A 27,698-nucleotide genomic window follows, 5' to 3' on the forward strand; every position below is an offset into this window, starting at 1 on the left:
GAGAATGAAATATACGTATCAACATGAAAGCGGCGACCTTTGACGAATTCATATTTATTATTATTATGCGTAAATATTGTCTGTTGCGACGCGGGAATGGATCCTTTGTCGGTATTTTAATAGTCGTGAATTATTAAGATATATCAAGTTACTGCTCGTAGCGTGTTTTATTTTTGACCAAACATTTATTTTCTGTGTAATATTTTTTGTTGCGAGTTTTTATTCTGTTCAATGATTTTATTTTCTGTAATATAACAACAAATTCAGCCCGATTAGTGACACGTATTAAGTGACATTGTTACCTAGTTTTATTATGTCTTTAATGTGAAACCTTCCTACAGTTTTTCCGTTTAAATCTTCTAGCTGGTACACCGTGCTAGAGATTTTTTGTTTCACCCGATTTTCTACAAAACGAGGCGCTAGTTTATTTGAGAAGTACGTCCCAGCTTTCGATTGTGCAAAGTTACGTCTCCATACGATGTCACCAATTCCGTAAGAAGCCAACTTGTGTCTTGTATTGTACCGAGCGGCACTCTGTTTATATGCTTCCGCCATAGAATCACTCACTTTGTCATAAATAGCTATTAGTTCTTGTAATTTTTCCGCGTATTCTGCTACTGTATCTGGTTGTTCGTCATTTCGACTACCAGACGAGATACGCCAATGTGAAGTTCCGTGTACTGTCTTCTCGAACCCGTGCATAAGAAAAAATGGGGTGAAACCAGTCGTAAGATTGACAGTATTGTTTATCGCCGCTTGAACCGTTTTGACGTGTTTTGACCACTGACGGTGATCATTGCCTACTAGAATAGCCAATGTAGTACCGATTGTTTGGTTATAGCGTTCCACTACATTATTCATAGGCGTATAGAATGTGTTGTAATAAATATCTGGGACGCCGTACTGAGATAAGAAGGCTTTAAAGGTGTTTGATATGAACTGTCGACCGTTGTCCATTATCAGTGTTCTAGGGACAGAGATTGGTAAGAAAATATTATATTCTAAAACTTCTATTATGGCTTTAGCCGTAGCATGGCGTAGTGGGAATAACCAACAGTATTTAGTGAAAACGTCTACCACACTTAGAATGTGAAAGTTACCGTCATAACCCTTCGGGTATGGACCTATCAAATCTATGCTTAAACTCTGCATTGGTCGGTCGACGTTCTTGGGATGCGACATGTACCCTAAAGCTGGTTTCGTTGAATGTTTATAAGCCTTACAAGTATTACAACGAGACACTAACTTCTTCACATCATTATACATACCGGGCCAAAAATTTCTTAATGATAATTTTTTAAAGGTTTTAAACACGCCTGGATGTATTGACGTGGAAGAATCATGACAATCCGATATTATAGCTTGCCGGTCTTCTACAGGGGACACTAATTTCCATTCGTAATCTTCTTGTAAAGAAAAATCAGCTTTGCAATGTTTAAACAACTTATTTTCTTGTATCAGGAAGTTAGGACAATTTTGTGGGGTATCAACGCATTTTTTATAAAGTTCTGTGTACCATTTGTCTTTAGTATTAGGCGCGCTTAATAATGAGTCTAGCTGAGTAATTTCTATACGTGAAAGTGCGTCCGGTACTATATGCAGAGAACCTTTACGGTGAATAATATTAAAATCGAATTGAGACAAACGAGTTGCCCATCTGGCAAGTCTTCCTGAAGGATTTTCTAGTGACATCAACCACCTTAAACTCGAGTGGTCTGTGACTACTGTGAACTTCGACCCTTCGACGTATGAACGAAAGTTGTACACGGCGTCAAGAATGGCTAATAATTCGCGCTCTGTGGTGCTATAATTTTTTTTCCGCTTTTGATAATACTCTCGAGTAATATGCTACAGGGTGTTCTGCGTCTTCGAACTGTTGAGAGAGACATGCTCCGATTGCAAAATTTGAGCTATCGCATTGTATTATAAAAGGTAATTTAAAATCAGGACAACTTAATACCGGTGCCGAGATCAATGCATTCTTCAAGGTGGAAAATGACTTTTCTACTTCATCATTCCATGTATAATTAGGTAGGTTCTTCTTACCCCCAGTTATATGAGTTAAAGGTGCGGCAATGTTTGAAAAATTGTCAATAAAACGTCTGTAATAACTACATAAACCTAAGAATGATTTCACCTGTTTTGTATTCTGAGGACGGGGAAAATTCTTAATAGTTTCAATTTTCGCCGGGTCTGTGCGGAGACCTTCCCTGTCTATAACAAAACCTAAGTATTTTAGTCTTGATTTACAAAATTCAGATTTCTCTATATTTAATGTTAATCCCGCATTCTTAAGTATACCACATACTTTTTTAAGAAGTTCAATGTGTTCTTCAAAAGTTTGCGAAATAATAATTAAGTCATCTAAATATGCAAAAAGGTTTGGTTCAAATTCTGGACCGAAAAGAGTGTCTACCAGACGTTGTAACTCACTTGGAGCATTTCGTAAACCAAAAGGAAGTCTTACAAACATAAATGTACCTCTACCTGGTACTACAAAACTGGTTTTTTCGCGTGACGACATGTGTAATGGAATCTGCCAGAAGGCTTTAAGTAAGTCTAGCGATGTTATGAAATTTGCATGACGAAGATTGTCCAAAATACGATGCACATTTGGAAGTGGGTAAACCTGGGCTTTGGTAGCCATATTAAGACGTCTACTATCAAGGCAAAACCTTGCAGTTCCATCCTTCTTGGGTACCAGTATCACTGGATTTGACCAAGGAGATTTACTTTTTACGATCACGCCTAATTCTAACATTTTGTCAACTTCGTTTTCTAGCTGCTTCAACCTCACAGGAGATAAGGGGTAATAGCGTTGTTTAATTGGTAAACCTTCGGTTTCAATAACATGTTCGATTAAATTCGTTTTACCCAAACCGCGTTTAGCAAAAGATATGGATTGAAATTCCTCCATTACATCACTAAGTGATTTCATTTGTTCCGGTGTAAGATCGTTTTTAGATTTTACAACATTAACCTCTGAGATAGAAGTGTACGAAATATTTTGTTCCGACGTGAATAAATTCGGAGCAATGTTAAATTTCTTCCAGAAATCGATACCTAAAATGATTTTTTGACCCAGTGAGGGAATTATTACGAACTCTATAGTTTGTGATATACCATTATAAGTTATTGGAAGTGATATTTTTCCCAACACTTCCTGTCTCTTGTTATCTGCCGTTGTAATTAACAAGTTGCAGGGTGACAACGTATAAGAAGAGAAATGTTTGTGTAAATCGCCTCCAATACAAGACAAAGATGCTCCCGAATCTAATAAACCTGATAACATTCGATTTTTGACATAAAATGTTACATGCGGGCGACCATCACCGCTGCAAGTTACATTCCAAGCTTCTAGGGAATCAGTATACGAAAATAATTTTACATAATTTAGCCAGTCATTCCATTCTTTTTTCCTAGTGTTTAAAGATGGCTTTGAATTAGAATGACCGTCTACCAGTTTTTTTGATTCCTATTACATTGAAACGGGGGTGGTTTTGACAAATCCGGCATAACATTTGCTCTGTTGTCATCCGGCTTTTTCCATCGCGGGCTACGGCGCGGGACACTACTATTGCTAACTGCATTACAATATTTTGCAAAATGGCCATTTTGATTGCATCTGAAACAAGCACGGTTAGCTAAGTCAGTCGACCTTTGTGTAATCATTGCTAACTGAGAGTTTTTATTCTGGCCAAACAATCTATTTTTGTTACGTAGTTGAGAATTATCATGATGAGTTTCATCCATGAGCTCACAACTTTTAACTAAATCGTTACAAGAGCTAGGTGCATTGTACGAGAAAAGTTTATTATATTTGTGTAATAAACCATTTTTAACTGTTAAAGCCAAGTCTTCCTCGGACAATGGAGATGTTAATTTATTATTCAAAGACGACATTAAATTTACATATTGTCTAACAGATACATTATATAACTGTTTGTAATGGTGTAATTTAGATTTAATTCTGGAATCACCTTCGAGAATTTTAGAGCCCGAGGCAGTATCGGTCTCAACATAACTCGAGACGGAATTGAATTTAATCTTGTCCATCTCGTCACATAACGACTGCAATTCCGTAACATTAGAGATTTCACGACCGATTTTTAATTGCGCATATACCGGCAGGAGACCTTTTGTGATTAATGATAGAAGTTCCGATTCCGGAAGAGGTATATTTAGTTTAGAATTTATCGCTAATGCCTCCAGAATGTAGTCTGACGCCCTCTCATGAACTTTCTGACTTAAATTAAATAACTTCGACTTCTCAGTTATTTGGAATGACGGGTTTTCAAATCTTTTTAAAAAAGCTATCTTAATTTCTTCCCATTTCAGGTTAGTCTTAAAAATTTTCCTGTAAAATAATAAAGCGGAACCGGTCAGCAAGTCAATGAACCCTCTAGCTAGGTCTTCCCAATCCACGCCTCTGGCATATTGTAACTCAGTAACTCTATCCAAAAAAACACGAACGTCCGTATTGCCATCAAAGGAAATTTTCCAATTATTTAAATTAACGATTTTCTTTTCGACGTATCTTAAATTGGTTCTATCAACGTTATGGTGCACCACAATCGGGTTTATCACATCGTGGGAACCGGAACTGCTTGTTTTAGGTGTCGTACTAACTTCTGGCGAACTTAAGGAAATAATTGGAGTTTCTGTGTTCAAATTAAGAGATGCATTATATGCCACACATTGTTCTCTTAGAGATGACACGGCTCTTTTTGGAACAATCCCTCTTTCTATTAACCATTTTTTTATTGATGACGCCGTCGCTTTTTCAAAATTTAAAATTCTACCAATATTGTGAGGATCCATGGTTTAATAATGGGAACGACCGGTAAAGTCTATGGATCTTAATTTAAAAACAACCAATACGATATTTATTAAAGAATGTGAATTAAAATAACTGAATTTAATCCTATCGCAAATTGACACTTGGAAGTTCTTTATAGTATTTGAATTATTTCAACTTATTATAATGAAACAGATAAGCAAAGCTTAACCTGACAAAAGGAATTATTTCTATACGAAACAATTAAATTGCATTTCAAAATTGAAATAACACCTCTATCTCTTGGAAACAACCACATTTAATGTTTATTACGCCGTAATTTCTCGTATTTGTTTATTGCGTATTTAGAAATTGGAACTGCGCATTACGACTACCGACGGCACCTATATACTGCGTACGTGTACCGGGCGACGGAACAAACACTCCCGGATCAGAAATGAATTATAACATACAGCTGTGGATAAAAACATTAATACACAAGAATATTACAGTAACACATAACAAGAAAAGACACATTCCATCGGGTAATTGACTATCCAGGTTGGGCGTCCAGTGTTACATTAGGGCTTATTAACGTAACTTATAGTTATAAGTTGTTACATTAGCATTCCAGCCAAGTAATATGCTATATATGAGTGAGTACACAAGCTGAGCTTGTACTCCAATCTTCAGGGTGTGGATTTATATATAGTCAATTTCCCAAATGAAACAAGTCTCTTGATATGAGTTTTTATTGTACAGGTAATACAGGTAATACAGGTTATCAAACAGATCTACAAAAGGTACATAGCTCTTTAAGGCCTGACTTGTTTCTAGCAATCTATTGACTCTAAGGGCTCTGATTGACAAAGGTATAATATTAGCTCACGTGTACTTTACGGTGGATGCGGTGAGACGGTCAGCAGGTGCCATAGGCAGGGGCCTAGGACGGAAGCCGAAGGACTGCCACCGGGGCACGCCACGCTGGACGACAAAGGACGCCAGAGCGGCGGCTGGAGGCGCAGAGACGATGGAGCAGGGCGGGGGCACTGGTTGGAGGGCCAAGGGGCTCCACACAAACAGGCTGGAGCGGCAGACGCCCAGGACTGAGGCAGGGGTCTATGAGTTCACTGTTCTCAGCCTGGCGTGGACGGTAGGAAGGGCGGCCGGCATCAACAGGCGAGGAAGAGCTGGAGCACGGGTCGGTTCGCCAAGGGGTTCTTCACGACCCGGCTGTGGTGAGCAGAGGTGTCTGGGCCGTAGACAGCATGTGGCCCGGACGGAGGAGACATGACACAGCTCTACAATGTAATGGTGCTGGTGATTCGGGGGATCCCTTTGAAGTGGAGAACTGGTACTCGAGAGGCGACACGCAAGGTGAAACAATTCCGCCGGTCCATTTTTACGGCGTCACAGATTTGAGCGGCAAAAGTTAACTCGGAACCAACACAGCATGTTGCAATCCGCGCGCTTCCCAGGGAACTGAGGCGTGGGTAGCTGGCCGCGAGTACTTGACCTGCTTTGGTCGCTCGCGGGGGGGGGCTTGTCCCACTCTTTGGCGCGTGCCCCATGCCCTTATAAGGACACGTTTTGCATCTTAGCCATATGATTGGTTGTAGGTACTTATAGGCCTACGTGACCAATATCAGGTCGGAGACATCGCGGATGTACGTGTATGTATTGGTGTTCACCCGATTGTAGACATGCCGAGATGCGTATATACTAGTGTGTTTACACGCTCTGGGTGTATGATCGAATTCCGGCAACGCGTGAGCATATACTTAACTTTGCAGTTAGCTCTTGCAAGCTTTGTGCAAACATAACAGTTGATATTAATTAGATCTACGGTCCAACTTCCCGGTTTTCTGTTAGAATAAACAAACGAAAGCCATTTCCACAATACCTGGAAATTAAATACAAATGGTGCCTTTCTTTAAAAACCTTTCAAAACTTTTACAAAAACCTTTTGTTGCTTTGTGTTGATTCCTCAGAAATTTTATTTTTAATTTCAATGTTTGCTCCTAAAACCTTTTTGAAGAATAATACTTAATTTTTTTTTGGCCAGGCATATTCTTAACTTATTATTTTATAATGTTTATTTCAAATAATATATTAGTTTTTTACTAATTTGTGATGAAGTATAATACACGCACGTATATTTTACCATGATTTTTCCAAATAAAAATTAAGATAGATTTTTTGAAATTACCTTGATGCCAATAATCGGCCACGTACTCATTTCTTTGTTTACTAAAAAATTGTGTTTTTTCGCCAGCAAAAAGGTAGAATAAAAAGCGTATTATTGTTTATTTGAGGGTTTACCCTCCCCAATAGACTCAATTGAAATGCTTCCATACTAGCTCAAATATCGGTGTTCCAGAGAAGCCCGGGAAAATCTGACTTGAATTAAGATTCTTGATTTTTTTAATAGTGACCAGCTGCTAATGCTGTACAAATCTCAATTACGTTTAATTTAAAATTTACGTAAAACTTTGGTTGCTGCCTCAAAATACCTGAAAATCTGTACTTAACTATGTAGTTAGTGCAAAGGAGGTTGATTGCCATCCCTAATGCATATTCGCAATGTAAGCATGCTGAGTCTATTCTAAAGGTATTTCAGTTGAGATTTCTATGTACACCGTTCACAGCTGTTGATGTCAGCTTCATGAGAATGGTTCGTTTTTTCGAGTCATTTTTGTGTAAGTCGGCTCGCATGCGGAATGCACCTGCTACCGGCATCGGGTTTTCATCTTTCATATAATCTCACTTTGGCATATGTAGGTCAACTGGGAAACACACGCGTAAATAACATCGCTAATGCAGATGATATGATACTTTTGTCGCCAACCATTAAAGTTATGAGCTTACAGATATGCGAAGAATTTGCCGCTAAACATTACATTGTCTACAACGCTATTAAATCTGCGTTGCTAGTATTTAAACTTATTACCTATCAGCCTAAAATAAACGAAAATAACAGAAAAATCCGAGTTCAAGTACTTGGGATGCATCATAGTAGCGGAGCAGCTCAACAATGATTCGGATATTGAGCGACAGGGAGGATTACTGTACATTAGGGCAAATATGGTCTCTCCGAGATTTAACAAGTGTAGACCAGAAGAAAAATGGCAACTTTTCACCAGATGCTGCACCAGTTTATACACCGTGGAGTTCAATACATACGAATACAATACAATCAAATGCATTTTGGATTGTCCCTCTACTGCAAAGCCACTGAGATGTTCGAAGAAGGACGCGTTTCCGGATTCCATGCCCTAATCAGAAAATGGATAACCAGCTACATCACGTGACTAGCTACGAACAAAAAAGTTCTTGTGATGGCAGGACTCAACTTCTGCCAGGATTCTATTTACAAGCGATGGGGCCGATTCCTGATGCCATAGATGTCTAAAAGTTAAACTGTAAATTAATTTTCTTTATAATATTATTTTGTATGTATTTTTTTATCTTATTTTCTATCTTACAATATTTTAATTATAACTTTATATTGTATATATTATAGAGACATGGAATAAAAAAGGCAAATAAATAATTCATAATCTGACCCGCATCAATAAATTCCTTCCTACAGCCCATATCTTAACCGAGTGGCGATATACTCGTAGTTCTCCTGTCTTGAGCTGAGAGGGGCGCTGTTCTGATTTGTGACATATATTGTTTTTTTTAAAGCTGCCGCTAACTGTTGAGTTGTTGCATCGAAATTCATTGCTGTGTATGAAGTTGGGCACACGGTGTGACGCGAAACTAGGGAGACCTTTTCTAAGTTTGTATGGGTTTAGAAACAGTCGCTAACTGTCGTCGCAACTAAAGTTGCAAGTGTGCGCCTGGCCTAAATCTCAGATTCAATTTTCGAATAGGGATTTGAACTAAATTTGGCATGTTGTAATATAATAAAACATACTGGATTAAGCAGTTTGAAAGCAATTTCACAGAGTTAATAATTTGATACTACCGAAGGTTTTTTGTACTTACGAAAAGAAAGTTGTTAAATCTTTTGTTGGTTTGTGAGTTTTACTAAGGATGAGTCAAAAATGTTGAAATTCTAGAAATAGGTGACCACCTTAAGGCTATGTACTTACTCTACGCTTTTAAAATAATATTTAGTCTAACCGCGTCTTGGTAATTAATCCAATTTTTGTACTTTAATTATTTGATATTGGTTTTACTTGAATACAGCTTTACAATTTGTATAATGAATAAACACAATAATTAAGAAACGCTTTTGGCGACGCTTGGAGATTTTCTTATTAAAATGTAAGAGTTGAAAGCTGATAGCTTACTTAACATTTTTCAGAGCGCTTTCTAGCGCGCCCAGAATACAAAAAAATCAATTCCTGCAATTAGTACCGTTTCTTATTTTATCCATTTAATTCAGTCACGTCTTTTTTGGAATAGTTGAAAGTAATTAGTAAAAAAAATTGGATAGTAAAAAAATGAATGCAAATATTTCATCTGTACTATGCTTGAAAATGTTTAATATGCTTATTTAAAATATTCAAGAATTCGGGAATCCGAGAGAGTGAAATTAAAAAAAACAAGAAAATGTGATAAACGGTACAATAAATGTAGACAATTTGTCTCGACGCCATCTAGTGAGAGAGTTAGCACTTACAATGCCTTTCTCATATAAAATAAAATTGGTTGTTTCAGGTGAAAAAAATGTAACAAGCAGTAATTGTTGAATGAAACACTAGTATATATTGAATTATTTCGCGGATAAGAGATAAGCCGCCATAGCTCAGTGGTCAGAGCTGTCGACCGGAAATCGAAAGGAAACGGGTTCAAGTCCCGTTGGCGTCATGTATCTTTTATCAGGAGATTGTTCAATGTGGTTGAGTGTTTCAGGCTAATAATTATTGCTTATAAAAATAAATATAAAATTAATAATAAATCAACATTTGGTTCTTTCCTGTAATCATTAAATAATTTAAATTTAAAAAAAAAGGAACATATATTTTTAACTCAACCTTACCTTTATATTTTCTTATCTTATGTAATTTTAAAATGTAACTGTAACATGATTCTATTATAACTATTTTTTACTCAAAATAATAAAATTAAAATACAAAAATTTTAATAATTAAATTAAAATAATTAAACTAAAATAATTAAATTAAAATTATTAAATAAAAATAATAAACTTTAAATAATTGAATTAAAAAATATATTCAAAAATTATTAGATAAAAATAATTTAAAAAAAAAGTATTTAATAAAATAATTAAATACACATAAATTATTTAAATAACATGTGACTGGTAAGACTTGGCCGTAAGAAACCTAAAAATTAATTTTTAAAATTTTAAATTTAAAAAATTAAAAAGCTAGAACTTTTTGTTTTAATTTAATTTAAATTGTGTGTCCATTCCACGGGAAAGCATTCAAAATAATTCTTAGTCAAATCAATCTATTTCTCTTCGGCCAGAATATTATGATTGGCTCCTTGTAAAATGTATTGTACACAAACAAAGTATTGAATCCCGTAAGTCTAAACTTAAGACGAAGCTTAGTGCCAAATCACTATTTTGATTAATTTTTAAAAAGAATTGGTGTACATTATGAATACCAAGAAATATGCTTTAGATAAATTGAAGGTTTTCCTATTGCTTCGCTTGAGTAGAATACAAATAAAAAAATTAATTACTGTATAAAAAATACAAATACAAACAACAACAATTTTTTTTTTCAATAGAAATGTATGAACGCATAAAGGAAATAACTTTTAAAAAATACAGTATTATAGCTAAGATTATCTGTGGCAGTTTCATTTGATTAACTTTTTTGCTTTCTTATAGAATTATTTAAAAAATAAATAAAACCCAGTTTTTTGCTTGAAATCGCACGTTTCTAGACTACGTTTGTCAAGCCATTTTAATGTTTATTACCTACGATATAAGGTATACCAAGAATATATACATTTTTGGCTTGTAGCTTCCTTTTAAACTACAGGACGCACAGTTTTTACCCGCGCTGTGCAAGCAGGTTCCGTACATAGCATCGGACTATCCCAATGTGTTTATTACCACGACATTATTATCGTACGGCGTGATATAAACATAGGTGCTGTTTCCTATCTTCATTATTAGTAATGCTTCCCCATAAACGACTTTGTACTTAAAGTGTACCTCGCATAAGATAGGTTTTAGTGTAACAATTTATTATGTCTTGTGAAATAAGGAGCACTTAGAAGGAAGAGGTAGAATAGGGTTCACATCGTGATGCATTAAAAGCAGAATTCACAGTACCTACCCATCTAACTAACCATCACGCCGTTTCCCCGCAGGGGTGGGCAAAGAGGACGGACCGCCAAAGAACTCGGTCACACGATACACTTCTTGCCTCATTCACATTTATACGTCGTCCCATACATATTCTTCCATTATTCTGACAAGTATCTGATTCACTTGATCATTCCATGTCTTCCTTGTGCATCCTCGATTTTTTCTGCCATTCTTTCTTCGTTTAATTGTTCTACATAACCAAACTATCTAAGAGTCCCTTTATCAATTTTACTATTACGCTTACACCAGTCTTGTATTATTTGCAGATTTCCACATTTACCACACGATCATTTATGGTTTTAACACACACGCCTCGGAGATCTCATTTCTACTTGATTTTTCTAATTTTTAATTGATCGCAAAAATGAAAGGTTGATGTAAGCGTAATGAAAAAGATTATGAAAGGGACGCTTAGATGGTTTACGCATGTAGAGCAAATGAACGAAAAAAGTGTGAAAGGAGAATATATGACGTAAACGTGAATGGTAGAGACGTTGGGGACGTCCGTGGAAGACATGGCACGAACAAGTAAATCAGATAATGTGAATGACTACCGCTGCGGGGAAACATTGTGATAATTAGTGAGCTTGTTTGTTACGATATAAATTTTCATTCTTTCTGTATATATATATTTTTCATTACTAGTTTTTTCAAAGTATTAGTAATAAGAGTAAAATGCTTTCAGATAGTTCACTATAATTCTCGGGATTTCAATTCACTTCAGAAGTACCCTTTTATTTAAAAATGTTAGTCTATTGGCAATCAGTAAGATCTTAAGAACAAATGCTAATAATTTTACTTCAATGAACAGCAAATAGAATAAAGAACAAAGGATATTCAAATAAAAAATTGAGAAACATTTTAACAAAATAATAAAATGCTTTTGGGTGGGCTGCAAGGACAAACATATAAGTCAGACAAAGGAAATATGGAAATTAACAATTCGCAAACGTGATGTATTGTTCGAATGACAATTTATTACTTCTATTATCTCGTACAAACATGATCCTTATGGCGAAGCTTAATTTTAAATCTCTATTTTCGATTAATTTTTATAACGGATTGGTTTACATTATGAAACGTTTCCCTTGAAAAGAATTCAAATAACTATTTTAGTTACTCAATATAAAACATAAATGTAACTACTAAAAAATGTATTTTTTCAATAGAAATGTATAAACGCATGAATGAAATAATTTAAAAATACAATATAATAGCTAAGATTATCTGTGACAGTTTTTCTTGATTAATTTTTGTGCTTTCTTACAAAATTGTTTACAAAATTAATAAAAAACCGCTTTTGCGCTTGAAATCGAGCGTTTCTAGACTCCGTTGGCCAAGCGATTTTAATGCCTATTACCTATATTAGTAGCAGCATCCTATTCTTATCCAACGACGGTTTAATGAAACAAATGACAATTCTACAAAATAGAGCAATGAGAACCATATTGAAGAAAATAGATACACAAAAATTAAGAACATGTTAAAGGAGTTAAATATCTTGTCATTTAAACAAATTATTTATTTTAATACCATATTTTTAATCTACAATATAATTAATGGCCATACGTCTAGTGAATTCCTAAGAAAAATTGATAAACTACAGAACAAACACACACATGAGACGAGAAAAAGAAATGAATTGAGACTCCCCTTCAGGAAAAAACACAGAGTCAAAAGTCATTGATGTACGGAGCGTTGAAGATATTTGGAGAGCTACCAGAAGAAATAAAATCAGTAGAAAACATAAAAAAATTTAAAATTAAATTACGAAAATATGTGATTGATTCATTTTAAACGTGTTACTATAATTATATGTAAATGTATATAAGGATTGTATTAGGACATAGATAACTATGTACCTACTTAAAATACCGCGATAAACAATAAACAATATATTCGTGACAATATAAGGCACATCAAGAATTGAGAGATTTTGGCATGTAGCTTCCTCTTATGGCACGGTATGTGCAAACGTTCAACAGCCTCGTTTTTATGACTCGTTCTTGAGTATAAATTTAGGGTGAAAAATAAATCAACTGCATAATAATCAATGAGTTAGTAGTATCGCACTGTCGTAAAGTACATGTATGTTTAAGTTCTTTTTACAAACCTGGGTACATTTTAAATTTATACATATTTAGCTAGAAGATTCTGACTCACATCGTGCATAGTACACTATGAATACATGTTGTCATATTATTATTTTCAAAACTTCGTGATTCAATTCAGTTTCTATTTCTAATATCAATTTGATCTTAGTCGAGGGAATTAAATTAAAAATGTTGGTTTTGTTACGATTATTAATTTTTTTCTTACAACATAGATATCACAATGAATTAAATATATAAATAAATAAAAAATCAGTTTGAAAAGGGAAGATTTTCCAAAATGTAAGTGAGAGGTGAAAAAAAATTTACACCTCTTGACCCGTAGTGTACTACGACCATCTATATATAGGTGCTTCAGAATTTACAAGCCGTCACTGCCATGAACAATAATGCTATCTAATTCGTCTCACCATAATCTTGAATCTCTCTTATACTCGAAGATGGCGAAAAACTCAAGATTAACCTAATCGCCATGTTTAAGTAAATTAAGATTATTAAAAAAAAAATTATTTAGACATGTAGTTTATCTAAACTTAATTAACGATTGGATGGAGAATTCGGAATTATCAATTTCATATGCACAATGCAGTACAAAACACGACAACTCAAGAGCAAAAAACTTGATTCTCCTCTCTGCCATTTGAATACCTATGAATCCGATGCAAGTCCAAATACTCCACACCAAAGAGAGTATTACACAGGTAGAAAATCTTCATGCTGTTGTGGAGCTCACACTAGGATAGTTCACTTGCACTCATCAAATCACAGAGACTTCTGAAGATTTATCATCTCCTGGCGAATGACAAGGCTAGAAATGTCAGTCAATTCCATAACGATTAACGTCGGACTGAACAACCTCACAGAGCAAGAGGTATTTGACGAACTGAATGCGGGGGGCGAACGCTTCAAAATTGCGGATTTGACAAATGTCACATCATAGCTCTCATTGGCGCATAACACTTCAAACCAACTGGAGAACCAATAGATTTATTTATTATATATTTGTATAGTGGAATAACTTATTGAGTAAAATCTTAAATTGCCATTATTAATCATTGAAGACAATATTAACCACTCAAACGAAAAACGTGAATAAGATTCTGTCGCATCTGGGAATTTAACCCAGAACCTTTTGTATTTCTCTGACTACTGACCTAATTAGAACATAACAACATCCGTCATTTTTAACTATATCATACTTCGACTATGAGCTACTAACAACATCTTCATGTCATTCATAGGAAGAAAAAATATTCGTTAATATGTACGTAACATACAAACATCTAGTTCCCTGGACTGTTGGACTATTCGGATCGGGTCGGTCCATCACCTCAACAAGGCAGTAAGGCACCTCCAGGCGCCCCGGCCCTGCGTTACTTCAGCGGCCACAGTCCAAAGCAGCCCCGCACAGCCTCTGAATTTGTTTCTCCCAACTGTGTCTGAGGAGGTATGAAAAACATATCTTATATAACAATTTGAATAAAATTTTTTAAACTTCTTTAGCTCCAGTAGTTGAGATCTTGGAGGCCGCGGTGGACAAGTATTATGAAAGGAACTCAACCCTGGAGTTGGGGTGTCACGTCAGACATCTCCCCACTACGGCTGTCAACTGGCTTCATCAGACTAGGGTGCTTAATGATGACACTCAAAGAGGAGGAATCAGGTCAGTGACAACTATTTGTATTTGTTAATTGTTGTGTAGTTGTATTAGCGAAGAGCAGGCCTAATAGCATCTTTCTACAACTTTCCACCGAGCAAGACTTAACGCACAATCGTAGAGCGTTTTTATGGCAATGATCTCTAACCCCGCGGCGATAATTTAAGTAGTGCCTTATGACTACGTCCATGAACACATGAGGTGTTTCATTCAAATACTGTGAACATCATTATTTGATGGAAGTATTTTAATGCACAACAATTATTAAAGTGTAGTGCTTTCTTGGTGACACGACCAACAAAGCAATACAAGACTTGTAATAAAGCCATGTATTATATATTATTATCGAATAAACTACGCCACGTATCCTTATCATAATTAAGGAAGAATAAAAAGACTTCTTCGATAGTTTTCATCATAGAATAAAGAAGATCACAAGAAATGTCTCGCGGACAAGTTTAGTAAATAAAATATTTGGCCGATTTTATTGAGCGTTAAACTTCCAATATAAAAAATATGTTTCACCATCTTTACCAAATTCAATTTAATGGATATCTACGACGTCAGGCGATTGTAAGTGAGAAAGACTTGTTAAATGTTCTAGAACCAAAAGGTACTAAGACAGTTGCGACATTTTTTTCATTTAAATTTGTGTGGATGTCACTTCTAGTTTTCTCCTTTATTCTATGATGAGCACGGATATGCTAACCCTCCAATTTGGTAAAAACCAAAAGAAGAAGCAAAAATCAAACATTTTTTCCATCAAGTCCAGGGTCCCATAATATAGGTGTACTTAAGTAATATACTGAGTCAAGCCCAAGGTCTACTTGAATAATATACTGTGTCAAGCCCGAGGTCTACATGAATAATATTCTGTGTCAAGCCCGAGGTCCACTTGAATATATATAATGTCAAGCCCAAGGTCTACTTGAATAATATACTGTGTCAAGCCCGAGGTCTACTTGAATAATATTCTGTGTCAAGCCCGAGGTCCACTTGAATATATATAATGTCAAGCCCAAGGTCTACTTGAATAATATACTGTGTCAAGCCCAGGGTCTACTTGAATAATATACTGTATCAAAGGCAATCAAGACAAATATGTCAATCCAAAGTGTCGTGAGAATCTCAAAAGAAGTTACTTTTTATTAATTCCTGAAAGCCCTCCCGAGTAACCATTCGCAGTAAATTCTCTGTTTTAATAAGCGTGTAAAGGTGTCGATTTGTTTCCGACAAGGAATCTAAATTTTAATTCGCGGCTTTATTTGAATCAATGGCCCCAAGGGATGCCGCTGTTAATTTTTTTTTTCGGTAAAGTTGGTTATTAAAAAAAATCATTTTCGTTAATAGGAGGAAATGTTTTCGTAGGAACTCGTAGGAGGTATTTAGTTGTTTATGCGCAGTTTTGCGTGGCAGTGGTAGATTCTTTCCGCACATCCTGGGTGAGCGATTACCATTCAAAATCGATACATTGTTGCTTTAAAAACGGCTATATTCAGTGACCAGATCTGAAAATCCAGATACCACCCAAATTCTTTCCTCCCCTTCTCCACTTTCATTAGACCTGGTTCAATTAACTCGTTATTGTTAAATTATTTATAATATCTTGGTCGTTTTCAGTGAAGCATCGACACACAAATTCATTCCGGTTTCAATATATATCTTTCCGATTTTATGTCCGGGTTAAATCTTCCCCATAGGAAAAACTAGAACCTTCCACACACTTTTCCACAAATGATCATCTAGTCAATCAACATTATGTAAGTGCATTATATAAGCAAAATAAATACAAAACAATACAAGAACAACACGTCAAATCACCAGAGATCAAATGGGAAAATAATTCACCGACTCCAGATATTTTCATATAAGAGGGTTCGGCTCGGTAGAACTCCTAACAGGGCCTATAAATCCTACTGATCCCTCAACATAAATATTAAAAAAATCTTTCGTTATCCTGCATGTATTTAAAATGAATGATTTTTGCATTTTTATGTAGAAATTTTTTGATAGATCTAATAAGCCTAAATTTTTAATGAGAGTGCTGGGTATAATGCCAGTAGCCGAAATAACAAATGGTAATATTTTTATAGTCTGAGAATGACAATTTTTTTTATCTCATTTCCTAAATCTGTGTATTTTCTTATTTTTTCATTAACAGATTTTAATACATTACAGGAATTTGGAATAGCGATATCAATGATATAAGTTATTTTTTTTAATTTTGTCATGTAAAACTATATCGGGTCTATTATGACTAATAGTTTGGTCTGTTAGTATAGTTTTATCATAATATATTTTATAAAATTCGTTTTCTAAAAATGAATTTGGTTCGTATTCATAATATGGTATTATATATCATGTTATGTTTAATAACCAAACTTTGGTGAATTATTTTTAAAACTTGATTGTGCCTTCATGTATCTTCGGACGGTGCTAATATAGAACATTTTCCGGAAAAGCCAAACATTTTCTACATAAATCATCAATTTGATTTGTATCTTTGATTATAATATGCTTCCTATAATTTTTAGTATTAATGACTCTATCCTGAATGGCAAGCATAAATCCTTCTATTTCTGCGCTCAGCTCTCCAATACTCAACCATTTGTTTGACGAAAATTTTATATATCATGACTATCATTATTGAAATATTATTATGTATTATGCATTATTACAACATAATATGTCAACATAAAACAATATTTAGTTCAACAAAATCTTTATCTCTTTAGAAAGCGGAATAATATTGAACTTCTTGGTAAATTTTTTTCATCCAATCATTTTTCTTTCAAAATATATTATTTATTCAGTAAGATTTTTTCTCAATTTATTTTCATTTTATCCATCTCTATCAACTCGCTTACTTCTAGCAACATATAAAAAATAAACACTTCACTCTATGAGTCTTGTTATCGTATATGTTTTGACAAAAATCCTTGCTTTATTCCACTGTCGGATAATTTAATTGAGTCTTTCCAGTTCTGTCTATGTATTGACACAAGTTCGACTTTAAGTCTATTTTCTCCATCGCACAGCTCTTTTTGTTTCAATCAAATGAAGATTCTGCTTATTGCTTTTTAAATACAAACATTTCTTCTTTCTTTTCTTGTCTTGTCTTCTTTTCTTCATCTTGATTTTTTTCACTAACTTTTTTTTCTTTGTTGTTACACTATTGGACTAGTCCAACAAAAATCTAACAGTGGCGTGCCATTACTTATGTTTTAATGATATTTAAATTATTATTTTCCGGAATATGAGGCAAGTTAGTGCAATTTCACACATTTCAAATAGCGCAAAGTTTTTTTTATATACATACGAATATTTATGATTTTTGCAACTTTCCATAACAGGAATATTAAAGATTTTTTTTTAAATATAGGTATGGTGAAATTTAAATATTGTTTGTGTAATTTTCGGGCCATTCCGATAAACGAAGTTGTCCAAATTTCACGCCATCACAGTAAAAAAATGTCGATGGTAAAAAAAAAATTCAGGAAATAGTTTTTTAATAAATTAATTAAAAGACTTTGTTTTTACCACGATAATCTTTATTTTTTATATAAAGTCAACATGTTTCGAGAACGATGTTCTCTTCATCAGGACAATTAATGTACTAAAAACTAAATTGTCAAGTATATAGAGACAGGTGTGGGTAGAAAAGGAAGTAGTGTGGGGGGGGGGGTTGAGGGGAGGGGTGAGAGGTGGAAAGGGGAGGTGCTTAGAAGATCAAAGACAAAAAATTATAATGGAAATATGTTTAAGACAGGGTTATTCACAAAATTAGTTTGATTATTAATAATATTTAAATTTCTATTGACATTTTTCCTAATTTCTAATATTTCTAAAAGGTCTAACTGAAAACCACTAACATTTTTTTTTTCCATTATTTCTGGCTTTCACCCTTCAAGGGTGTTCTTGGCCATCATTTAAAATTATTGAGAAAGGTGTATTGAAAGGTGAATTTAAATATTAATTTTATTTAAATAGGCAAATTCCAAAATTATAATGAAAATTGGAGTCGAGTTCAGACTTAAAAGAGATGAAATGTTGAATGGAGGGGAGGCAATTTTATTTAAGGCTTGATAGAAGAGAGGATATTTGTTTAGAGAGGGACAACCAAAAAATATGTGATCTAAAGTTCCCACTTCTAGACCACAGAATGTACAATCTGGGGAGTCAAGGACGTGAATTTTAAAAAGATGGGAAGGAACGGAACAATGTCCGATCCTCATTCGAATAAGTGAAGAAATTTCTTTTTTGGAAAAATGAGGGAATTGCTGAAACCACGGTTTTGATGGTATAGTCCTTTGTATTGAGGCATAGCAGGCTCCCTTGGATTGACTAGCAATGTGCCAATACTCTGACCAAACATTGCGGGATCTTTCTTTGATGATGGAAAAAATGTCAGATAAGGGAATGTGGTTTACGAGGGTAACAACAGGGTTGGACGCTCCTTGTTTTGCCAAGGCATCCGCAATATCATTACCCATGATACCAACATGTCCAGGAATCCAAATCAGAGTTACAGATTTACCAGAGCTTTGAATGGATGCTATCATCTCTCGAATAAGGCATACAAAATGATCATCAGGATGAAGAAGAGGACTGGATTTAAGTTTTTGGAGGGAACTGAGAGAGTCAGAGAGAACGAGGGAATGTTCAAAATTATTTTTGATTATATATTTGAGAGATTCTATTATTGCAATGCACTCAGCTGAAAATATTGAAAATTGATTTGAAATTGAATGAAATATTCTATCATTAGAATTATTGTGGTAAACGTTAATACCTATACCACAGTTAGGAGAGTCGGGAGATTTGGATCCATCAGTAAATAAAAGAGAAAAGTTGGGCCATTTAGATAAAATAATGTCATTGAACATATTATTGACAGTTCGGGCCGGGAGATTGGAATGACTTTTAAAGATTCCAATCCCTTCTAATATTGTTGGGGATAGGGTGACGTGACTATATTTTAGTTTGTATAAGGGAAGTAGATCATTTTGGATGATGTGGAGCTCTGAGAGAGACTTAAAATTTTTACAGATGTCAGGAATAGGTTTAGTTGAAGCTCTGATTGTAGATGAATGGTTTGAGTCAATGAACAACGAGACGCTGGGGATAACCTGATGACATTTAGAATTTAAACATTTAAGAACAAATTTGTCAGCAAATAGTTGACGCCTTAAATAAAGAGGAGGATCAGAACATTCTACTTGAAGGGAATTGATGGGTGACGATTGCATCGCTCCAGTTATTATTCGCAAAGATTTAGATTGAATTTTGTCTAATTTATTAAGTACATTTTTTGAGGCAGTACTAAAAAGTGGGCAGGCATAGTCGAGATGGCTTCGAATAAGTGCATTGTAAAGCAACTTAATGCAAGTAGGGTGAGCTCCCCACCAAACGCCAGATAATGATCTGATGATATTTAAATTTTTTTCGCATTTAGTAACTAAATTATTAATATGGGAAGACCATTTAAGTTTCCTATCAAATGTTACTCCCAAAAATTTTACTTCAGAAGCGTTGGAGATTGGAGAATTTTTAAATAAAATTTGAACGGGGGGGTTTTTATGGCGGTTTGAGAAGGTGACACACTGAGTCTTTTGGATTGAAAGTTCAAGACCATGTAACGTGAGCCATGTGCAAAGGGCATTCATGGCTTCGTTAAGATATTTGACGGCAAGAGGGATGATTTTGGATGATAAGAAGAAAGCTATGTCATCTGCGAACTCGATAATTTTTATTTGTGGGGGAATAGTGACATGCATATCATATGTGTATATATTATACAGTAAGGGGGACAATACATCGCCTTGTGGTAAACCCTTCCAAATAGACCTACTTTGAGGAGAAATATCTGGAAGTTCAATGAAAATTTTTCTATCTAGAAATAGATTAATAATTGATTGGACAAACATGGGGGGAAGGCCAAGGCCTAGAAGTTTTTTTTTCAGGATTGGGATGGAAACATTGTCAAAGGCGCCTTCTATATCTATAAAGACGGCAAGACAAACTTCCTGTTTAGAAATTGATAAATTAATATCAGTGCTGATGATGGCAAGGTTATCCTGAGTGGATTTTTTTTTCCTAAATCCAAATTGAGATGGAGAGAGAAGCTGTTTACTCTCGACAAAAAATTCTAATCGGTTTTTAATTAATTTTTCATAAAGTTTACTGAGGGTGGATGAAAGAGCGATTGGCCTGTAGTTGGATCCAAAATTTGGAGATTTGTTTGTTTTTAAAATAGGGATGATTATTTGAGAACTCCAGTCATCAGGCATTATACCAGTCTGGAAGATTTTATTTAAGATGCTTGAGAAGTGGTTTAGAACATTATCATTACTATTTTTGATTATGCTGTAAGGTATACCATCTCTGCCTGGAGATGAGTCCTTGACTGTTGATAAACAATTTTTTAGCTCAATTAAGGTGAATGGAGAGTCTAGCCAATGATTAGACATGGGAGTATTATAGATGGGCGTTATTTCATCTAAGTTAGGAACAGAAGGGGGGGCAATTTTGTCCAAGAATTCATCTATCCATTTAGAATGGGACGCTCGAGGAGATGGTGAACTGAAGGAGGATCGAAATCTTCGGATCATAGACCAAACTTCCGAAATTGGAGTGTTCGGAGATACTGAACTGTAAAAGTTGTACCATCCGGATCTTTTTTTTGACCTCAATACCCTTTTGGCATTGGATTCAGCGTTTTTGTATATAAGATAGTTCTCCATAGTCATATTGTAACGATAGGAAAGAGATTTAGCTTTCCGAATTCTTACTACTTTGGAACATTCCTCATCCCACCAGGGAGTTGGAGGGAGTTTTTTGAGAGATTTAGTTTTAGGGGGAGGATTTGATTTATTTATTGCAGTTATGAGCATTGATTTGAAGTTATTATAATCATCTTTGACCGAAAATATATGGGTGGCGGGTGAATTTAGTAGGAACTTGTCCATATGAGAGTTAAATTCATCCCATTTGGTGTGTTTCGTTTTAATCTTTGTCGAAATATGAGACTTGTCCGATTGAAAAGAAGTTTGATAAGTAATGATGATCGGGAAATGATCACTGGAGCAAGGGTCGGGGGACACCACCCACGAGGAGAGAGAAGCCAGACTAGTAGAACATATCGAGAGATCCACTGCACTGGGGTTTGTGCTGGGGCGTGAGATCCTAGTAGGAGATCCGTCATTCAAAAGGAAAAGGTTGGATTGATCTAGGAAATCCATCACACTTCGACCATCTCGGTCGGAGAAAGCAGAACCCCAGACGGGGGAATGGGCATTAAAATCGCCTAATATAAAGAAAGGAGGGCTTAGTTGACTTAGTTGACAATTTGCAACCAAGTTTGTTTATTGAAGTGGGCTGTTGGGGGAAGATAGACTGAAATAAAGGATGTGTCCTTTATTTTAGCTGCAACCATTTGGAAGTCAGCATTGGGGGGTTTGATATTATTTATTGGGGAAAATGATATGGATTTTTTAATAAAAAGGGCAGCACCGCCGCCCGAACCTTCCGGGCGATCGTCGCGGAGACAGGAATACCCTCCCACATTAAAGTGGGTGGATGGAGTAAACCAAGTCTCCGAGATAGCAGCCAAAGAAATAAAGTTGGAATTTAATAGGTTAAGGAGATCAGATTTGTTAGAAATAGCACTTCGGCTATTCCACTGAAGTATTCTGACATCCTGAAGAGCCATTTTGAATAAATGATTTTAATGTGGAAATAATAGTAGCAGCGTTGGACGGTAGATTAGTTTGAGAAGAAATAAGGTCAATTAGAAGCATAATAAGAGTTTGGATAAATGAAGAATTGTCTTGGGAGAGTTTTTCAGAAAGTTTAAGAGAGTTCATTGGGGACGGATTATAATTATTTGCACACCCATTTGTGGCATTTGAAAGAGGTGAACCATTGGGATTTAAGAGCAGTGAGTTGTGTTGTTGCTGATCGTATCCAGGAGCCGGTTTAGAGATAGCGTTTTTGTATGTGAATTTAGTTGAACGAGAAGAAGTTGTTGTAGTGGATGGAAGAGGGTTGGATGAGGAGTTGCTGGATAAAGCCTCAGCAAATGATTTTTTGACAGGCGGGAATAATTTAGAAGCCTGCAGAAAAGACAAGTTCTGAGAGGCCATTGAAATTTAAAATTTTTTTGGCGAGATTGTTCTGGGCAAGATGTGTTGATAGCTGTATGTGAGCCTGAGCAGTTAAAACATTTAGGTGAGGAGGAAGAAGGACATTGGTCAGCTGCGTGGTTTTCTCCACATTTAAAACATCTGGGTTGAGATCTGCATGCAGCTTTGGTATGACCAAAACGGCAGCAATTGAAACATTGAGTGGTGGGATATGTATACATTTCAACTGGTAATGAGTTGAAGAATAAATATATATGGGAGGGAAGAGATTGACCTTCAAAGGTGATAACAACAGATTGGGAGGGCTTCCAGGTAATTATACCCTCAGAGGAGTCCTTGTAATTTAGCCTCCTGGCTTTTATGGGATTGCCAATGTAATGGGGGGTTGAAAGTGAAGACAGAATTTCTTCGATGGACAGATCGGTCGAGATACCTCTGACCAGGCCCATGCGAGTGACATTGAAAGTAGGGATATATGCCTTGAACTTTGAATTAGATGAAATGAAGATATTTTTGATGAAACTGTTGGCAGCTGGCCCTGAGAGGAATTCGACGGAGATTCGGAAGCGACCCTCGGCTTTTACACCTCCAGGTTTGATTGAAAGATTCTTGCTATTTGATAGGAATTTGCCAAATTCGAGAGGGTGGATGGTTTTTCCTTGCTCAGTTTTTTGGGCGTATGCTATGAATGGGCCACGGGAATGAGGAGAATAAAAGTTTGTTGGAGGAAGTTGAGAAAGTGCTGGTGGGGACAGTGAAGTCGAAGGCGAGTCAAGTTTTATTGGGGAAGAAGGAGTAAATTTCCTTTTTTTGGTAGAAGTCAATATGACAGAATCACTGTCAGAAATTTCTACATTTTCCCCGTCTGGGGGGTCTGGAGAGGGATCTGGGGGCTTTGTAGGGGGTCCAGGAGGGAAATCTTCCTCCATTATTCACAACAGTAAACAACTACAATAATAGTATGAAAAATGACAGAAGTAAAAAAGTTTATAAATATCTGGAAATCAGCAGCGAAAAGTGACTCCTGGAAGATCAGGAGGGAGAAGAAACCTCAAGGCACAACACACTACACTTTTTTTTGCCAGAAAACAAAAAAGAATGGTAAAAATTAATTTTAGATAGAGCAAAACAAAACAACTGATGACAGCCAAATGTTATTGTTGCAATCTGTCAACCACTAACATTAGTGTGTAAAATTTTAAAACCAGTATTATGTCAAATGAATGGTTGAATTCAATTAGATGGTTAGCAAATTCCGAATAATTATTGCTATTTAGACATCTCAAATGTTCCTTAATCCTTGTTTCAAAATTTCTGCAAGTTTTAACTATGTAAAAATGGTTACAATCATTGCAATTCAATTGGTAAACTCCGGATTTTTTCATTTTTAAGTCTTTGTCCTTGTTATTTAGAATACAATTTTTCAATTTATTATTCGTATAAAAAGCTGGCTGTATTGTAATAGGAATTTTTTTCCCTATTAAATTAGAGGTTTGATGATTTACAAACAATATTTTTCTCCATTGCTTTTTAATATTATCCCTAAGCAATGGGTAAATGTAGGACAAATGAAATTTTTTCTTATTTTTTTGTTTAGTATGTCGTCTTTTAATTTGGAGTTATAACCATTATTAGATGCTATTAAGGCGATGCACTACGTCGTGTAATATTTTGAATCGAGCCGTTATCAATAACACACTTTACTTAGATGGCAATAAGGCTTAAATTCGTGCTTAACACCATCCACCTGTTTTGATTTATGCAAGAAAAAAACATGACCAAAAAGTGCCTTTTATTTTATTTGGTGGATGTTCACGCACAAATATTTAAAATTTTTTCAATCGTTTTATAAATAACTTAATTTGACACATTATACAATAAAACCATAACCGGAAATGGTTTCGTAAGTAGGAGATTTCGAACTTTAAAGCAGTTTTCATAGGTCTTATACATTATTTTTTCTGGGCTTATAAAAAGACTTAACTAAAAAATACTCGATTATTTCAAAGGCCAGGATGTATTCTACTCGCAGTATTTAATTAAAGCATCTGAAACATTTCTAGGCGAATTTTCAAACCGAAAACACACCATTTTGCATCGCCCTAAATTTACTGAACAGTAGGTTATTTTCTGACCTTACCAATTCTTAAATTCAAAAGAATGGTCTTGAAGTTATCGTACTGGTCCAGGGTGGAATTCAATAGAATGAAACCAATTATGATGGTAGCATCGCAAATAAATAATTCTAAGGAATACAGCTTAATTGATTTTAATTTGTTTCAGTGTCCGGATAGAGGCTGTAGCGGGAGGAGCGGACAGCACGCTGCAGGTAGCGCGTCTGACTGCCAGCGACGGGGGCAGGTACACGTGTTCCGTCAGGGAGGGGCTACAGGCATCTGTCAACGTGCACGTGCTCAATGGTTCGTTATCAGTTCTCACTGTTTTCTCTCAAGTATTGGAGAAGCAGTCGACTTAAAATTAGTGTGAATTAAATTTTAAAATTAAAAATAATGGACAGAAGAGACATCTCTTGTCAGTTTTGTATAGATAGTGAAAACGAATTACAGTCATCTTTGCATTAATCAGATGGATTCATCCGAATTATATAATTTGTCGAAAGAGGTCGATTTAAGACTAAAACGATATAAATATTTTTGGCAGTACGTTTGGAATTACAATGTGCTAATTCATCATTTATTAAAAATTCTACTCTCTTGAGAGCTGGTTGACATATTATAATCTCATAGTGCGAATGCAAATATTATTGTGCCGATTTGCCGTCTGCTGCCGAATTTGAAGATCAAGGAGCTAAACTCAATGCGAGTGCTACTTTTTGGTGAGTCTTCTGTTTTTGTGTATTTTGGTGGCTGGTTAATAAGTTGTTACATTTACTGCAGAGTGAATTTAATAATCAATCCATTTTTTTCATAGGGAATTAAAATATTCCCTGATGATCTGTGTGATTACAAGCCAGATCATCACCAAGTATGTTTGTGGAAAATTCTAATCCATTCAATCAGTGAACAAGCAACTTTCATAATAATGGGCCTCTTGTTGTTTTATTTTATTTTAATAGTGTGAAATACTACAATTTAACAGCGATTGCTGAGCATATTTTGAGTTAAAAACTTAAATGTTTTTTTTTGCTGTCTGTTGATATTTTTTCAATTAAAATAAAATTTAAAATTCCTTCACAGGTTGCCACTGGGTAGTTGGGTACAGATCGCGAGTCAAGTGGGTTCCATGATAACTAACACAGTGACAATTCGACACATAAAAAGTGATATAAAGTCATTAGAAACGATTAAATTTTTTTTTGTTAACCTAACCCAACCTACCCTACTTAACCCAGTTAATAATGTTTTTGTTTCATCACTTTCCATGGCTTTATATAACTTTTTAAAGATGTGATTATCATTGTGATGATTTAACCGGTCACAGTCAAGTGGTATGCATTCCGTCTCTTTCCAGCAGCACTGAGACAAATGAGACAGACCTCGTATCACGTATTTCCTCCAGGGTTGCCTGCGCAGTATTAATGTAAAAATAAACCTTTGTTCTATTGGTTTTACCAAACATATTATTATATTCTTTACTGTCTCCCTATTCCCTTCAAAATATGTATTATCAAACAAATCTCATATGGAGGCATTGCATTTTGAAAATCGAAGAAACTATGAATATTTACACTATTAATTTTTCACCGAATAATAAATAAACAAAAAAATTCAAATGTTTTTGGTTTTCACCCTTCAAGTTATTTAAAATGTATGAATTTGACTAAGGAATTGAACTTTGTCCTAGGAGAAAGCCTAGCAGAGTTGCAGCAAACGGCCGGTGTATCAAGAATTGGACCCTTTCGGCCTGCAACCTTGGCATTGCTGTCTTTGACTAGTTTCCTGCTACAGCAAATAACGAATTACTTATCCTATTCTAGCAATACGCACACTTTTTCTGTGTCTAGAATCTGTCCAAGATTATAGTTTAAATTTTACTTCCTAATAAGAATCTATTTAATATTGTAGTTTTTATTTTAACTTCTGAAGGTAATAACCATTTACGTACTTTGAGTCCAAAAAAATGCCCATAATCTAAAATAGAGAAATGTATGGGATGGTTATATTTTATTAATAATGATATTTTCTATAATTCCATGAAGAAAGATTATTATTTCATTAAATTATTCCACTTTATTATAAGATCACAGTGAGAGTTTATCAAGAAAAAAAAACTTGTGAAGTCGTTTTTGTACTCTGTAAGGACAATTTTTTAAAATAAATGTTAGTTTTATAATACTGGATTTTATCATTTCTTCACTTTTGTTTGGTGGAGATGGAATGATTCATCATTGAATAAAAAGTAAAACAAAAAATATTATGGTTTTGGTCAAAATTACTCAGAAAAAAATCTTTGTGCAAAAGGAAGAAAGGTGAGTCGAGATTTTGTGAAATAAAATGAACACATTCAACTCCTTGCCGCAACTTATAAATATGTGATCCTTTCAAAATATTATCCGTTAGAGTGAATTTTTTTATTTTTAAATCATCGATATATAACTATAAACTATTTAAATTAGTGAATGTTTTAAATGCTCTAATTTTTGCATATAACATGTAACTTAAGGGAATTTTCGTGTATTATAATCCGATTTCTTGACAAATTCTCAATTTATCTTTTAAATTCTTTCTTTGGTTACAAGTCGAAGCGA

General features: G+C 35.0%; 1 protein-coding gene across 1 annotated transcript in view; it reads left to right on the plus strand.

The window, feature by feature from the left end:
* The window catches only part of LOC149411784 (zwei Ig domain protein zig-8-like), a 44,830-nt gene extending 17,262 nt beyond the window's left edge, over positions 1-27,568 (plus strand). Inside the window, exons 3-5 of the mRNA XM_089646239.1 lie at positions 14,693-14,852; positions 25,274-25,410; positions 26,798-27,568. Coding sequence (XP_089502365.1) covers positions 14,693-14,852; positions 25,274-25,410; positions 26,798-26,973 — 473 coding nt within the window. The 3' untranslated portion in view covers positions 26,974-27,568. The remainder of the gene's footprint in view (positions 1-14,692; positions 14,853-25,273; positions 25,411-26,797) is intronic.
* The last annotated feature ends 130 nt before the right edge of the window (positions 27,569-27,698 follow it).

The sequence above is a fragment of the Hesperophylax consimilis genome, chromosome 24, assembly GCF_061612785.1.
Source record: "Hesperophylax consimilis isolate HC1 chromosome 24, BYU_Hcon_1.0, whole genome shotgun sequence".
In the NCBI taxonomy this organism is placed as follows: Eukaryota; Metazoa; Arthropoda; class Insecta; order Trichoptera; family Limnephilidae; genus Hesperophylax; species Hesperophylax consimilis.